Consider the following 16,088-nt stretch of genomic DNA (forward strand, 5'->3'; position numbering starts at 1 on the left):
TCTTTCCTCCCTTTCCGAACCCCCTTTCCTTTCCCCTTTCTTACTGTCTCTGCGCGCCCAGCCCGCTTCTACGGGACGGGCGGGTGGTGGCTCCGCTGACCCCCTTCCCCGGCCTCAGATCTGCTCCCGGGCCGCGTGATGCCGCCCCAAAAAAGGTGCAGCCGCGCACGTGTTCCCGCCGGGGCCGGGCCTCTCGCGTGCAGGCCCCGCGCGCCGCCGCCCAATCGCCGGCCGCCTCGCGCTCCGGCCGGTCTGCCACCCGGGGACGCCGGGGACGCCGGGCACCGGGCGCCACGCCACCCGCCGCCATGCGATTCCGGTTCGGGGTGGTGGTGCCGCCCGTGGGGGCGGGCGCCGGGCCGGAGCTGCTGGTCGTGGGGTCGCGGCCGGAGCTGGGGCGCTGGGAGCCGCGCGGGGCGGTGCGCATGAGGCCGGCGGGCGCGGCGGCGGGCGCGGGGGCGCAGGCGCTGCGGGAGCCGGGCCTGTGGCTCGGGGAGGTGGAGCTGGCGCCGGAGGAGGCGGCGCAAGACGGGGTGGAGCCGGGCCGCGTGGACCGGTTCTGGTACAAGTTCCTGAAGAGGGAGCCCGGAGGAGAGCTCTCCTGGGAAGGTACGGGGAGCTGGCGCCCGCCCCGAGCGCGGAGCGGGGACCCCGGCGGGCACCCGGCCCCGGCCCCGGCCCCGGCGGCCCCAGAGTCCCCGTTGCGATCCTTCTGGGAGCCTCGCCCGACGCTTGGCTTCCGAAGCCGCCCCCCCGGTCTGCTGGCCAAACGCCCCACACCGGGCCCTAGGTTTTTGCTGTGTCCTCGTCAGCGCCCCCTCTCTGGGGTCTTTTTTATTTTATTTTAAATTGTTGACAGTCTTACAGATGCCTCCCATTTTCTCTTTTTGCCCCCGCTCCCCCCCTCGACACTCCCCTTCCCGCCCTACCCCAGGTCTTCCCCATGGCATTGTCTGTGTCCGTTCGGATCTTGGGTCTTTGAGCCTCTGACCGCTTCCCTGCACACCCAGTACCCAGTTCATTTCCAGTTCACGGCCCAGGTCACCCAGCACCGCCGGCGGTTTCCTCCGCTCCGGGCACCAGGCCCCGCCTCACCCTCGGGGTCCCCGCTGCGCCGAGTCCCTGGACTGCCAGGGAGCCCCTCCGCTCAAGGGTTCATGCCCCCACTGTGCCTCAATTGTTGTGCTCTCATTTTCTTGCCTTAGTTCACTAAAAAAGGACCCAACCGGTGAAGCCAGCCATTGCACCATCCTAGACTGCAACGTGCCAATTGCAGTATGATTTCCCCCCCTTAGGTTTGAGTTTTTCCTCTTTTTGGATTAATTTGATCCCAAATACATGACAGTTGAGGCATGCTCTGATTTCTTGAAATATAAAAACAATAATGCCGGTAGTAAAAAAAAAAAAAATCAAATAAATTCACAGGGTAAAAAAACTGCTCTTCACATCTTAAACCCACCCACTCATATGTGTGTGTGGGTGTATATATTACCTTTTAGGGTTATTCGATATAGATGTATCTCATTTTTTAAATGGCATCAAAATATTCTGCATGTACCAATGTGCATTTAAGTGTCTCTCCCCCCCCCCCCTGTTATAAACAGTAACTAGAGGCCCGGTGCACGAAATTCGTGCACGGAGGGGAGTTGTCCCTCAGCCCAGCCTGTACCCTCTCCAATCTGGGACCCCTCAAGGGATTTCCGACTGCCCGCTTAGGACCGATACCAGGGATCGGAAATCCCTCTCACAATCCAGGACTGCTGGCTCCCAACTGCTTGCCTGCCTGCCTTCCTGATTGCCCCTAAACACTTCTGCCTGCCAGCCTGATCACCCCCTAACCACTCTGCTGCCAGCCTGTTTGCCCCCAACTTCCCTCCTCTGCCGGCCTGGTCACCCCTAACTGCCCTCTCCTGCAGGGTTGATCACCTCCAACTGCCCTCCCTTGCAGGCCTGGTCCTTCTCAACTGCCCTCCCTTGCAGGCCGGGTGCCTCCCAACTGCCCTCTCCTGCTGGCCATCTTGTGGTGGCCATCTTATGTCCACATGGGGGCAGGATCTTTGACCACATGGGGGCAGCTATATTGTGTGTTGCAGTGATGATCAATCTGCATAGTACTCTTTTGTTAGATAGGATAGAGGCCTGGTACAGGGGTGGGGGCCAGCTGGTTTGCCTTGAAGGGTGTCCCTGATCAGGGTGGGGTTCCCTTGGGGCGTGGGGCGGCCTGAGTGAGTGGCCTGTGGTGGTTTGCAGGCAGGCCACGCTCCCTGGCAACCCAAGCAGAGGCCCTGGTATCTGGAATTTATTTTCCTTCTACAATTGAAACTTTGTAGCCTGGAGCAGAGCCAAGCCTCGGGCTCCCTCTGAGGCCCGCAGCCATTTGTGTTGGGGTTATAATTGAAACTTTGTTGCCTTAAGCGGGTGGGCCCTGCCAGGGTGTGCGGAAAGCTTTGCTTCCCCTGTTTCCAGCGGCAACCATGGCCTGCTCTCTCAAGTTCCATTCTGCCGCCATTTGTTTGAATTTGTTTACCTTCTATAATTGAAACTTTGTAGCTTGAGTGGAGGCTTAGGCCTGGCCAGGGCAGGCAGAAAGCTTGGCTTCCTCCGTTACCTAGGAAACCTTGCTCTCTGTGGCTGTAGCCATCTTGGTTTGGGTTAATTTGCATACTTGCTCTGATTGGATGGTGGGTGTGGCTTGTGGGCGTGGTTTGTGGGTGTGTCGGAGGCATGGTCAATTTGCATATTTGTCTATTATTAGATAAGATAGCCTAGTTGAAAATCTGTGTATAGAGTTACCTTTGAGCATTTGGAAAGTGTTTCTGTAGGGGAGATTCTGAGAAATGAAATCCAAGTGTAGCCCTAGTTTACAATCCAACGAGGACTGCCAAATTCTACCCTGAAAAGGTTTCACCAATGTAGACCCCTGCCAGTGATGTGAATTTACACAGCCCTTTCTTTAAATGAAATGGGTGAGGTGAAGGATTGGAGTGTGTGATACTCAATAGATGTCTAAAGCCAATGAAATGAAGGTCTTTTTAGAAGTTTATATGACAAAGATAGGCCATTTAGGCCATAATCATGTGGAAACAGACTCAGCAAAGATGAGTATTCTGTAATAAGCGATATGTTATCTTTTGCCTCTTTTTGTACCCCACGGGGTTACATGGGCTGGTGGCACTTACTGTCCTTTTGCATTTTCATGTCAGAGGTGAAAGTCTCCTTCAGTTTTTGCCTTTTTTTTTTTTTACAGTACTATCATTATTAATAGTAGTATGTACTTATTTTTTATAATGAAATAAGATCTAATATTTTTAATAAAAATTAAAATGGAAAAAACAGAAGTCATCCCAGTCCCCCCTCCTTATCTATTTTCAGCTTTTCTGATTTTCCTCCCAAAGTTTTGAATAATTTGTTTATACTGCTATTTCTTTGTTGTTGTTTTAAAATTTTTTAAATTGATTTTTTAGAAAGAGGAAGGGAGAGAGGGAGAAAGAGAGAAATGTCAATGTGAGAGTGAAACATTTATTGGCTGCCTCCTGCATGCCCCCTACTGGGGGTCGTCCACAAATGGGGCATGTGCCCTGACTGGGAATTGAACTGGCAATCTTTCAGTGCGTGAGAGGATGCCCAATCAACTCAGACACAACGACCGGGCAATACTGCTATTTCTTGATGTAGCAACTTTAACTGTTATGTTTTTAGATTTTTTTCTGAGTTACCATATGATATATATAAAATATATTTAAAAAATATATATCTTACATATATATATTTTTAAAATATATTTCTTTATTGATTTCAGAGAGGAAGGAAGAGGGAGAGAGAGATAGAAACATCAATGATGAGAGAGAATTATCGATCGGCCTCCTGCACACCCCCACTGGGGATCGAGCCCGAAACCCAGGCATGTGCCCTTGGCCGCAATCGAACGTGGGACCCTTCAGTCCACAGGCCAACATTCTATCCACTGAGCCAAACCGACTAGAGCAAGTTATATATATTTTTTAATTAAAATTAGACAATATCTAGTGACAGTTGATGTATACCCATAAAATCAACCATGATACTTGCTATGAAATATGAGGAATTTAGCTAAGTTCATTATCTCTCTCCCCCTGCTGATTTTTATATTATTTTAAATTATATATAAATCTTATACAAACGTATAATATATAACATGTATTTTTAAAGTTTTATGTAATTTAAATTCTGTTTTATAAGTGTTAGAATGGCATCCTGCTGTAGATTGATAGATTGATTCTAAGAACTGTAAGTTAACAAAGAGCATTATGAGGAGGTGTAGGCAGTGTTTAGGTAGGAGCAGGTATTCTGGAACCAGAAGGCTGGGGTTCACTAACTAGTGGGTGACCTTGGGCAAGTCACTTAGGACTAAATTGGCTAATAAATGTAAAGGACTTAGAGTAGTATGTATTTTAAGTAAGTGTTGTTGTTCTTACTATTATGATTAAGAAATATTGCAGAACCAAGTAGTTCAAATAGACTGATAGAAAAGGAAATATAATTCTGTGACATAGAAGCTGTGCCACGAGAGCAAAAAAAAAAAAAAATTTTTTTTTTAAAAATATAAATGATGCTCAAATTTTACCTAAAATGACACCAGAATTTGTTTTAATTCATATTTGGATGGTAATGTTCTTCAACTTGTTTTAAAAATTCTAGTTAAATTTTTAAACAGGGGAAGCACACAGATCCTCAAAATTTTCTAGCTTGACTGCACTATTTAAGGAATGCAAATTGCTTACTTTTTGAGAACATTTTTTCCTAAAAAGATTGGGTAATTCCTCTTCTAATTTTCACTAATATGTAGCTTCCTGAGCACAGTTATCTGGGACTTTTAAAAAAAATTGAATTACTGTGTTATTTGCATTGTTTTGGATTCCACATCTTCCTCTTTCTTGTATATATGGCTCATTTTGTTGGCTTGTGTTTTCAAATAATTTTCAAGAAACAGTAAATGGAAGACAAAATATCTGAGTCCTCAAATACCTGAAAATGTGTTTGTTTTGCTCTTACACTTGATTTATCATTTGGTAAATATTCTAGTCTCAAAATAATTTTCTGTTTGATGGCTTTGCCTTTATACTTTCTAGCACCCATTATAGTTGATAATTCGAATATCAAAATAAGCCCATTTCCGTGTAGGCAATCTGCATTTTTTCTTCTTCTTTTGAAGCTTTTAAACTTTTCCTTACATTATTTTTTTCTTTTACTATAGGCCTGTGTTACCAGGATGTATCTGAGGGTGTTGTGTGTGTGTGTCTTGTTAGCTCATTTATTTTCTACTAGAGGCCCAGTGCACAAAATTCATGCATGGGGGGGGGGTTGTCCCTCAGCCCAGCCTGCACCCTCTCCAATTTGGGATCCCTCTCACAATCCGGGACTGCTGGCTCCTAACCACTCGCCTGCCTGATTGATGCCTAACTGCTCCCCTGCTGGCATGATCATCCCCAATTGCCCTCCCCTGCCGGCCCAATCGCCCCCAACTGCCTTCCCCTGTGGGGCTAAGGGGACTGGGGGACTCCGGCTGGATGAGGCGGGGCTGAGGGGACTGGGGGAGGCGGGGCTGAGGGGACTGGGCACCACCATCTTGTGGCTGTGGGCACCGCCATCTTTGTGAGGGCATGGCAGTCAATTAGCATATTCCCTCTTTATTGGCTTGGGTGCCACCATCTTGTGAGGGTGTGATGATCAATTAGCATATTCCCTCTTTATTAGATAGGATTGCTGAGTAATATTACATGGTATGGATGCACCACAGTTTGTTTACCCATTTATCTATCAAAGGACTTGGCTACTTCCAGGTTTTGGTGATTATGAATAAAGCTACTTTAAACATTGATATGCAAGGTTTTTTGTTTTTTTTGTTTGTTTTGTGTGGAGACACAAGTCATTCAGAGTGCCATAGCATTTTTTAAATTCTATTCCTGACAGCTATGAATGAGAGTTCCTGCTATTCCATGGTCTCATCAACAATTGGTATTGTTTGTTTTTTGGATATTAATTATTCTAATAGGATGTGTTGTGGTATCTCATTGTTTTAATTTGCAATTGCCTAATGATAATGTTGAACATCTTTTCATATGCTTATTTGCCATCAGTATATCTTCTTCAATATACTGATATTATATCTTAGTGTCTACTCAGATCTTTTCTCCATTTTTAAATTAGGTTGTTTGTTTTCTTATTGCTGACTTTCAAGAATTCTTTGTATATAACTTCTTAAGAGATATGTGATTTGCAAATATTTCCTCCCAGTCTGACTTGTCTTTTCATTGTCTTGACAGTGTCTTTCTCGATGCAAAACTTTTAATTTTAGTAAAGTTCAGGTTATTAATTTCTACTTTCATGGATTGTGTTTTTGGTTTTGATTTAGGTGACCCCCAAATCCAAGTTCACCTAAATTTTCTCCTATGTTATTTTCTAGAAGGTTTATAGTTTTACATTAGGTCTAGAATCAATTTTTTGTTAATTTTTTAATGTGTGGTGTAAGGTCTGCATCTTGTTTTTTTTTTTTTTTTTTTTTTGTATACAGACATCCAATTGTTCCAGTAACATTTATTAAAAATACGATTCTTTCTTTTTTGAATTGCCTTTATAAATAACTAGAGGCCCAGTGCACGAAATTCGTGCACGGAGGGGGGTTGTCCCTCAGCCCAGCCTGTACCCTCTCCAATCTGGGACCCCTCAAGGGATGTCCGACTGCCCATTTAGGCCCGATGGGATCGGGCCTAAATGGGCAGTCGGACATCCCTCTCACAATCCAGGACTGCTGGCTCCCAACTGCTTGCCTGCCTGCCAGCCTGATCACCCCCTAACCACTCTGCTGCCAGCCTGTTTGCCCCCAACTTCCCTCCTCTGCCAGCCTGGTTACCCCTAACTGCCCTCTCCTGCAGGGTTGATCACCTCCAACTGCCCTCCCTTGCAGGCCTGGTCCTTCTCAACTGCCCTCCCTTGCAGGCCGGGTGCCTCCCAACTGTCCTCTCCTGCTGGCTATCTTGTGGTGGCCATCTTGTGTCCACATGGGGGCAGGATCTTTGACCACATAGGGGCAGCTATATTGTGTGTTGCAGTGATGATCAATCTGCATAGTACTCTTTTATTAGATAGGATAGAGGCCTGGTACAGGGGTGGGGGCCAGCTGGTTTGCCCTGAAGGGTGTCCCTGATCAGGGTGGGGTTCCCTTGGGGCGTGGGGAGGCCTGAGTGAGGGGCCTGTGGTGGTTTGCAGGCGGGCCACGCCCCCTGGCAACCCAAGCGGAGGCCCTGGTATCTGGAATTTATTTTCCTTCTACAATTGAAACTTTGTAGCCTGGAGCAGAGCCAAGCCTGGGGCTCCCTCCGAGGCCCGCAGCCATTTGTGTTGGGGTTATAATTGAAACTTTGTTGCCTTAAGCGGGTGGGCCCTGCCAGGGTGTGCGGAAAGCTTTGCTTCCCCTGTTGCCGGCGGCAACCCTGGCCTGCTCTCTCAAGCTCCATTCTGCCGCCATTTGTTTGAATTTGTTTACCTTCTATAATTGAAACTTTGTAGCTTGAGTGGAGGCTTAGGCCTGCAACTGCTGGCAGAAAGCTTGGCTTCCTCTATTACCTAGGAAACCTTGCTCTCTGTGGCTGTAGCCATCTTGGCTTGGGTTAATTTGCATACTTGCTCTGATTGGATGGTGGGTGTGCCTTGTGGGCATGGCTTGTGGGTGTGTCGGAGGTATGGTCAATTTGCATATTTGTCTATTATTAGATAGGATGAGTTGACTATGTTTACCTTGCATGGGCTCTCCACTGATCACTGTGTCTATTTTTCACAAATAGCACACTGTGTTGATAAGTGTAACAAGATACTAATCTTGAAATAATGGAATATGACTTGTTCTCCAACTTTGTTCTTCTTCAGTATTATATTGACTCTTCTTGGTTCTTTGCCTTTTCATATACATTTTAAAATCAGTTTGTTGCTATCTATAAAATAGCTTACTATGATTTTGATTGGGATTGCATTGACTCTATAGATCAAGTGTACAAGAATTGACATCTTATAAATATTGAATCTTTTAATCACTGAACATGGATTATATCTCTATTTAATTAGGTCTTTTATTAGGGTTTTGTACTTTTCCACATACAGATCCTGTATATGTTTTGTTAGATTTATATATACGTTTTTTTAAAATGTATTTTTAAAAATATTTTAGAGAGAGTGGAAAGGAGAGGAAGAAAGAGATAGAAACATCTATGAGAAACATCAATCGGCCACTTCCTGCACGCCCCCTACTGGGGATCTAGCCGGAAACCCAGGCATGTGCCCTGACCAGTAATCAAAATGGTGACCACTTGGTGCATGGGATGATGCTCAACCCACTGAGAAATACTGGCCAGATTATACATAAGGTTTTTTTTTTTGGTGCTATTTTACATAGTATATATTTTTTAATTTTAGTTTTAAATTTCAATTGTTTATTGCTGGTATACAGGAAAGAAATTAACTTTAACCTCTATTGATTTTTGTTTGGATGCTGGACATTTTAGTTTTACATTGTTTCAGAGAGTATGGTTCCCCCCCCTCCCCCCAGCAGTTGTTTGTGGATTTGCCAGAGAGTTAATGAGATCTGAAATGTAAATTTTGCTACTTTTAGATGACTTGTTCATGTCCCCTAGAAGCAGAAGGAGGTTTTAATTTTAGGAAAAATTAAAATATTGTTGCATGATTATATGGTGGGGAGAGAGAAAAGTTACAAAACTCTTTTTTCCAAAAGGTGGTGGAGCCCTGGCTGGTTTGGCTCAGTGGATAGAGCATCGACCTGCGGACTGAAGGGTCCCAGGTTCGATTCCGGTCAAGGGCATGTACCTTGGTTGCGGGCACATCCCCAGCAGGGAGTGTGCAGGAGGCAGCTGATTGATGTTTCTCTCCCATCAATGTTTCTGACTCTCTATCCCTCTCCCTTCCTCTCTGTAAAAAATCAATAAAAATACATTAAAAAAAAAAAAAAGGTGGTGGAGCAAGTACAATCTTAAAAATGTGCCTTGGAGCTTCTATGGAGACAAAATAATAAGGTGGATAAGGCAAACAAGTATAACATTCTATGGTGTTTAGGGAAATAGAAACACATACGGTAGAAATTTTATGTTTCATTAAATATGTTTCTTTGTGTAATGGTAATGCACAAAATGCTTGAGATTTGAGAATGAATGAGAAAAAGACTTATAAATTGGATCTGTAGAAAGCCAGAGAATGGATAACTTAATGAGATAAGGGAAGTCTGAGGAGATTTCAGCTTTCTGGGAAAGAGAGAAGTTCCTCTAGCAGGTCAGGTTTGACTAGCCAGAGCAGGGGTCCTCAAACTTTTTAAACAGGGGGGCCAGTTCACTGTCCCTCAGACCGTTGGAGGGCCGGACTATAGTTTAAAAAAAACTATGAACAAATTCCTATGCACACTGCACATATCTTACTTTGAAGTAAAAAAACGAAACGGCAAAAACACCTGCATGTGGCCCGCGGGCTGTAGTTTGAGGACGCCTGAGCCAGAGCTTCTGTTACAGTAAGCTCATTAAAGTGTTCTTTTATTCCAACACCATCAAAAAATTGAAACTTTTGTTACCTGGAAAATTTTCTCAGTTTTCTGCTCTGATGGTGGGACCCTGGGCCACGCCCAGCTAGCTCAGGTCTGCGGAACAGCCAGTATACACCAGAGTGAAAAGTTTAATATTTTCAATTCCATGACCTTCATGTTTTTAAATGTTAAATCATAATGTCACATTAGCATAGAGCTTTATTCTGAATTTTAGCTAATTAAATCCTAGGGAATCAGAGGAATGGCTACTATAAAATCAGTTTCTTTTAGTTGCAGAAGGATCTCAGCTGTTTCCAAGAGCAAAGAGAATTTTTATTGTCATTTGATCTCTTATTGCCGTCATTTCTGGATGTTTTATTTGTAGATCTTATGAACTGTTTGTACCTTTGGAAAATGTTAATGGAACATGTACAGTCATGTCTTTTGTCATAAATTACCAATATATGACCTTATTTTTTGAAATTTTAGTTTTATTTTTTCTATCACCATTTATACCCTCTATGCCCTCCTCCACCCTCACCTCTACTCCCCCCCCCCATCAATCCCCACCAGTCACCATAGTGTTGTCCATGTCCATGAGTTCTCTCTTTTTCTCATTTTGTCTTCAGCAGAGCTAGAATCAAAGCCATTGCCCAGAGTTTCTGCTCCATATGAAAGTCCAGTCCAGCATCTGGCTAGGTTAGCTGTGTTCCCAGCTGCAGTCCATTGCGTGCAGGGTTTGCATTGCTGTGGGCCATGGGGCTGCTTAAGGCCACATGGCTATGAAGAAGGAAGAGGCAGGTGCACAGGCCAGTGGGGGTCATGGAGCAAGAGGGAGAACAAGAACAAGAGCAAACAAGAGAGAACAAGAGCAAGAGAGAGGGAACTTTTTGTCTGGGGATTTAAACTCCCCAAGATTTTGCACACTTCTGATGGGGTCCACCCCCTAGCCAATCCATTGTTCCCCAGGCTAGACTGACAGGCAAGCATCTCCCCTGTGCCACCCCGACTTCTGTGCATGTTCATGTCTCCTCATGCTCCCCCTGAAATACAAACCAGTACAGGAGGTGGGAAGGGAAGAGTGTTAATCCCCTTAGAGGGACAACGTTGCGGTTCCCTGGGGTGTGAAGCTGTAGCTTCCTGGTGGAACAAACAGGCCTCTTCTTCCCAGCTGGATATGCTCAACAATGCCTGACTTCCCCCTTTGCTTTCTTTCCTTTTATTAATATTAATAATTGGCTAATTACCACGATAACAATAGGGTAATTCTATGCTATTGAGGAAGTTTACCTTCTGAGGAAGTGCCAAACTGTTTTGGCAAATTGCACCATTTTAATTTCCCACCAACGGTGTATGACAGCTTCAGTTTTTCCATGCCTGTTATTGTCTGTATTTTTTATTTTTGCCATCCCAGGGAGTGTGAAGTGGTATCTTGTTTTTGTGTTTCCCTAATGACTGATGATGTTGACTGTTTTTTTCATGTGCTTATTGGCTATATGTTAGTCAGTAGATACACACACGTGTGTGCATGTTCTTGGAGAAATGTTTATTTGCATGTGCTGCCCATTTTTAATTGGCTTATTTGTTTCTCAGTTGTTGAGTTGTAAGAGTCCATGTTTTCTAAAAATCACGGGCAGGTCACATTAATACAGATAATCCTTGTATGGGCAACAGGAAACCATGGGGTAAGCAGCTGACACACCTAATTGGACTGAACATTGAAGCTTTTACTTTGAAATGCATGAGTTGGTTTTGTATAGAGCTTCACTTTTTTGGTAAACAAATAAGGCAGTATGGTTCAATGCTGATTTAATGGAATTAGCTGTTGGCACATTTATCCTTCCTTAACCAACTCTAGTATTACCAAGTTCATCTTCCTGTACATTACCATTAAGTGTAAGTGCTCTTTGCCCTCTTCCCTCAGATCACCTCTTATCTCAAGCGACCTTTCTTCTTTGGAAGTCCTCCTTCAGTCCTGTAATGATATAGCTTTAGCTCTAATCTCTTTTTCTCGGCTCCAGACTCATACATCCTGTTGTCTATAAGACTTTTTCTTCTGGATTTCCATTAAGTACTTTAAATTTAATATATCCAAACTTCAACTTATGAACAACCTTTTTCTGTGTTCCTGATTTAAAGACCCCATAGCTCAGTCACTCACGTGTATGGAAACATATGAACTTCTTAAGCTGGGCTGCCTGATCATGAGCCCCTGGGCAGATTTTGATAGAACTATTTCATAGTCTGGGACTGGCCAGTGAATAAGAATATTGTAATTTCCCCAGTTGCTTTTCATTTGGGAGACTACTGTAAGAGATTCTGGAGTGGAAATATTGCAGTTTTCCCTACCTCTCCTCTGCCCCCAATCACTCCTTTTTATTTTCATCCTGTTGCTTCTGCTGTAGTTTCGTTTCTTGTCATATCAGTGGACTTCTACATCATCTAACTCCTTTGCGTCTCATGCCTATTCATTCCTTCTTCCACATTCCAACCAGAGTTGGGGTGTGGCATACTATTACGGTTTACCAATACCCACATCTTCTTTCCAGGGGAGGATTATTCTTTGTTGAAGAAGTATATCTTTGTCATGTGGCTAGCTTTTGTCAATAAAATGTGGTGGTAAATAATGTATGTCATTTCCTGTTGCTTTGCCTCACTCTTTTCTCTCTGCCAATAGATGGTTATTGATATTCAGATAGTGATTGCTTTGTCTGATGGTCTCACTATGAAGATGATGACAATGTCAAAAAGAGCCCTTAGCCAATCTGCAGTAAACTCTAGCTTGGGCGGTAGTAAACCTTTGTTCTGTGCCATGGATAATTTGGGTTGCTTGTTATCACAGCATGTCCCAGGACTTAAAACAATGCCTGGCATTTGTAGGTATTCATTAAATACTTCATAAATGAAAGAACTTGAACAATGCACTTTCCAGGTGTCTCAAACTGCAATACTCATACTCTCCATCTTCCCATCCTCAATGTGATCCTGGGCTAGTGAATTTCTAGCAGGGGATAGATGTACCATTGTCTTAAAGCAACAATTTTTCTAGAAGACTTTGGAGGGAAAGAAAACATTTTATAATTAAAATAGACATGCATATGATATGGAATAGAACACAAATCTTACACAAATTTTTATTTTTATTTTTTTAAATGTATTTTATTGATTTTTTTTTTTTTTTTTTTTTACAGAGAGGAAGGGAGAGGGATAGAGAGTTAGAAACATCAATCAGCTGCCTCCTGCACACCTACTACTGGGCATGTGCCCACATGCCCTTGACCGGAATTGAACCTGGGACCTTTCAGTCCGCAGGCCGAGACTCTATCCACTGAGCCAAACCAGTTAGGGCTTACACAAATTTTTAAAAGAAAAATATACATCTTAAACTTTTTCATGACAATAGGGTATTAGTATTGCTTCAAGCCACACTCCCAAGACCCCTTGGAAATGTTTGAGAAGCCTTGATAATCTGAGTCTGGTTTTTCCTCTATGAAATGCAGTGTTTGGACAAGAGCAGAGATGTCGAAGGCTTTTTAGAGGGCTGCCTGGTGTGAGCAGCAAAGAAGTGGGAGCCAGCAGCCCCGGGCTCCAGCACTTGCTTTGCTGCTAAATAAACATAGAACCCTGTCAAGTCATTTAAGTTATGAGAATGTCAAATTCAGGAAAAGATGTACTCACACTTCTGCTGTCTGTCCCACTAAATTGTTTTTTTTTTTTGAATTATATTTTTGAAAATATTTTGAGGGAGAAACCAAGATGGCGGCATAGGTGAAACACCTAACCTGCAGCCGGGCACAACAATTTCAAAGGCACAACTAGAGGTCAGAACGGACATCGTCCAGAACCACAGGAGAGCTGGCGGACTGAAATGCCCACAGCTGGGGGGAAGGAGAAGGCCACGGGGACAATCGGGGGAGCCGTAAAAGCCTGAGGTATGGAGAAACTGGCGGAGACACGAGCACGCGCGCCTGCGGGGAGGATGGAGCCGGAGAGGAAGGGGCGGCTGACGGCCTGGCCGGCGTTCACTGGCAGGAAGGAGATAAAGGCTCCGGAGTGTGCTAAGCGCCGGCTCCGACTGCACTGAGCGCCAGTTCCGGGCGAAACCCTGGGAAGCCAGGCGCAGGCTGGGGGAATGAATCTGGGCTGTGGGGCGCAGGCACAGAGGAGCGGGGGAAGGCAGAGCTCCAGAGGCGCGCACGGGAAGGGGCGCAAAGGACGGACTGTTGCCTGCGCCACTGAACTGCCCTAGCGGGAAGGAGACATAAGCTCAGGACCGTGCTGAACCCCAGTTCCGACTGCACTGAACCCCAGTTCCGGGCGAAACCCTGGGAAGCCAGGCGCACGCTGGGGGAATGAATTTGGGCTGTGGTGGCGGAGGCACAGAGAAGCGGCGGCTCCAGACGCGCGCACTGGAAGGTGCGCAGAGGACGGACTTTTGCCTGCGCCACTGTTCCAACTACACTGAAACCCAGTTCCAGGCGAGAATCTGGGAGTCCAGATTCATTAGGGGAGGGACTGGACTGTTTGGCAGTGGGCGAAACTCCAGGGCGCGTTTCTCTCAGAGGTGTTTGCAAGGAATACAGAGGGACACAGACGCAGGAGCCTCATAGGGTGGGGCTGACAGGAAGCCAAGGTTGTAGGCTCCACCCTGTAGCTCCGCCCCAGCCAAGCTGAGCAGAAGCTTTTTCCTGCTGAGTGCCTCAGGTAGTGGCTGACCCACACTACATTGGAGACCCAGAAACGAGGGCATCTAGTGGTTGGTGGGAGATGACACCAGATTTCAATCACTTGCATAAGGGAGGCATTCTAGAGGCAGACTCAGTGAGTGCCAAGGCATTGCTGCATCAAGACCCGGCCCACAAACATGTCTCCTGCACAGCAACTCTTCCTATATAGACAAAGAGGGTCCTCACGGCCAATTGGCCTGGAGGACAATTCCTCCCAGTGACACCAACAACAATCAAGACTTAACTGTACAAAGGAGGACCAAGATGGAGACATAGGGCGGCAGCCTGATCGTTGCCTACCACAACAATATTGAGACTACGACGGGAGAGCAGAGCAGACACCAGCCAGAAAGACCGGGGGGCTGGCTGAGCAGATGCTCTACAACTAGAAAAAATGAGAGGGGTACGCAGGATGATGCTGATGCCGGTGACCCAAAGTCCACACTTTAAGAACTATGGCTCAGGCGACACAATGGTGGCCTGGAACGTGCTCGGCGCAGTTCCCCCGGCGGTCTCCGGCTGAGGGGACGGCTCCACTCGCTGCTGAGCACGGACAGACGAGCCCCTGGGAGACATGGGGAGGGAGACTCCGTGCTTGCTGACCTCCGAGTCCTTCAAGAATCTCAATGCCCCGAAGTGGCCAGGTGCGCACGCTCAGCGACCGGCCACCGTTGCAGACCCAAGGGCCAACGCAGCGACACCGGACCAGCCCACCGCCGTGCACCGGGCACACCGGAGCCTTGCCGAGCCCGCCGCCCAACGAGTTCTGCGGCAGCCGCCCTGGAGCTCTGAGAAAATGACCGAAGGAATTGCTGAGAGGGAATTGACCAACAGGAATTGGGATCAAGAAGACGAAACCCCGCTGAGACCCGAGTCCAGGCGAGCCTGCGAGCCTCTGGGCTCAGATGTGGTCACACGCCTCTGGGTCTAGGTGAGGCCTCACGCCCCTGGGTTTGGGTGAGGCCACGCGCCCCTGGGTCCAGGTGAAGCTGGATTCCGGGTTCGGGTGAGGCCATGTGCCCCTGGGTCCGGGCGAATCTGAACCCTGGGTCCGGGTGAGGCCGTGGGCCCCTGGATCCGGGTAAGGCTGGGTCCCGAGTACGGGTGAGGCCGTGAGCCCCTGGATCCGGGTGAGACCACGCGACCAGGGGTCTGAGAGAGGTAACGCGCCCCTGGGTCCGGGTGGCTTCGTGCACCTAGGTCCAGGTGAGGCCACGTGCCCCTGGGTCTGAGAGAGGCCACGCACCCCTAGGTCCGGGCGAGACCATGTGTCCCTGGATCCGGGTGGGACCTCGTGCACCTAGGCCCGGGTGGGGCCGCGTGCCCCTGGGTCTGGGGGAGGCCAGGCGTCCCTGGGTCCGGGTGAGACCGTGAGTCCCTGGATCCGGGTGAGGCCTCGTGCGCCTAGGCCCGGGTGAGGCCACGTGCCCCTGGGTCTGGGGGAGGCCAGGCGTCACTGGGTCCGGGTGAGACCGTGTGTCCCTGGATCCGGGTGAGGCCTCGTGCGCCTAGGCCCGGGTGAGGCCACGTGCCCCTGGGTCTGGGGGAGGCCAGGCGTCCCTGGGTCCGGGTGAGACCGTGTGTCCCTGGATCCGGGTGAGACCTCGTGCACCTAGGCATGGGTGAGGTCACGTGCCCCGGGGTCTGAGAGGCCAAGCGTCCCTGGGTCCGGGTGAGACCATGTGTCCCTGGATCCGGGTGAGGACGCGTGCACCTAGACCCGGGTGAGCCCAAGTGGCCCTGGGTCTGGGAGAGGCCAAGCGTCCCTGGGTCCGGGTGAGACCATGCGTCCCTGGATCTGGGTG

The 16,088-nt window shown here is 47.3% G+C and overlaps 1 protein-coding gene across 2 annotated transcripts in view; it reads left to right on the forward strand.

The window, feature by feature from the left end:
* Positions 1-308: 308 nt before the first annotated feature.
* Positions 309-16,088, forward strand: part of EPM2A (EPM2A glucan phosphatase, laforin) — a 379,313-nt gene continuing 363,533 nt past the window's right edge. For both annotated transcript variants that reach the window (XM_054722330.1, XM_054722331.1), the window contains exon 1: positions 309-609. In XM_054722330.1, coding sequence (XP_054578305.1) covers positions 309-609 — 301 coding nt within the window. The remainder of the gene's footprint in view (positions 610-16,088) is intronic.

Source organism: Eptesicus fuscus, chromosome 10, assembly GCF_027574615.1.
Source record: "Eptesicus fuscus isolate TK198812 chromosome 10, DD_ASM_mEF_20220401, whole genome shotgun sequence".
Taxonomy (NCBI): Eukaryota; Metazoa; Chordata; class Mammalia; order Chiroptera; family Vespertilionidae; genus Eptesicus; species Eptesicus fuscus.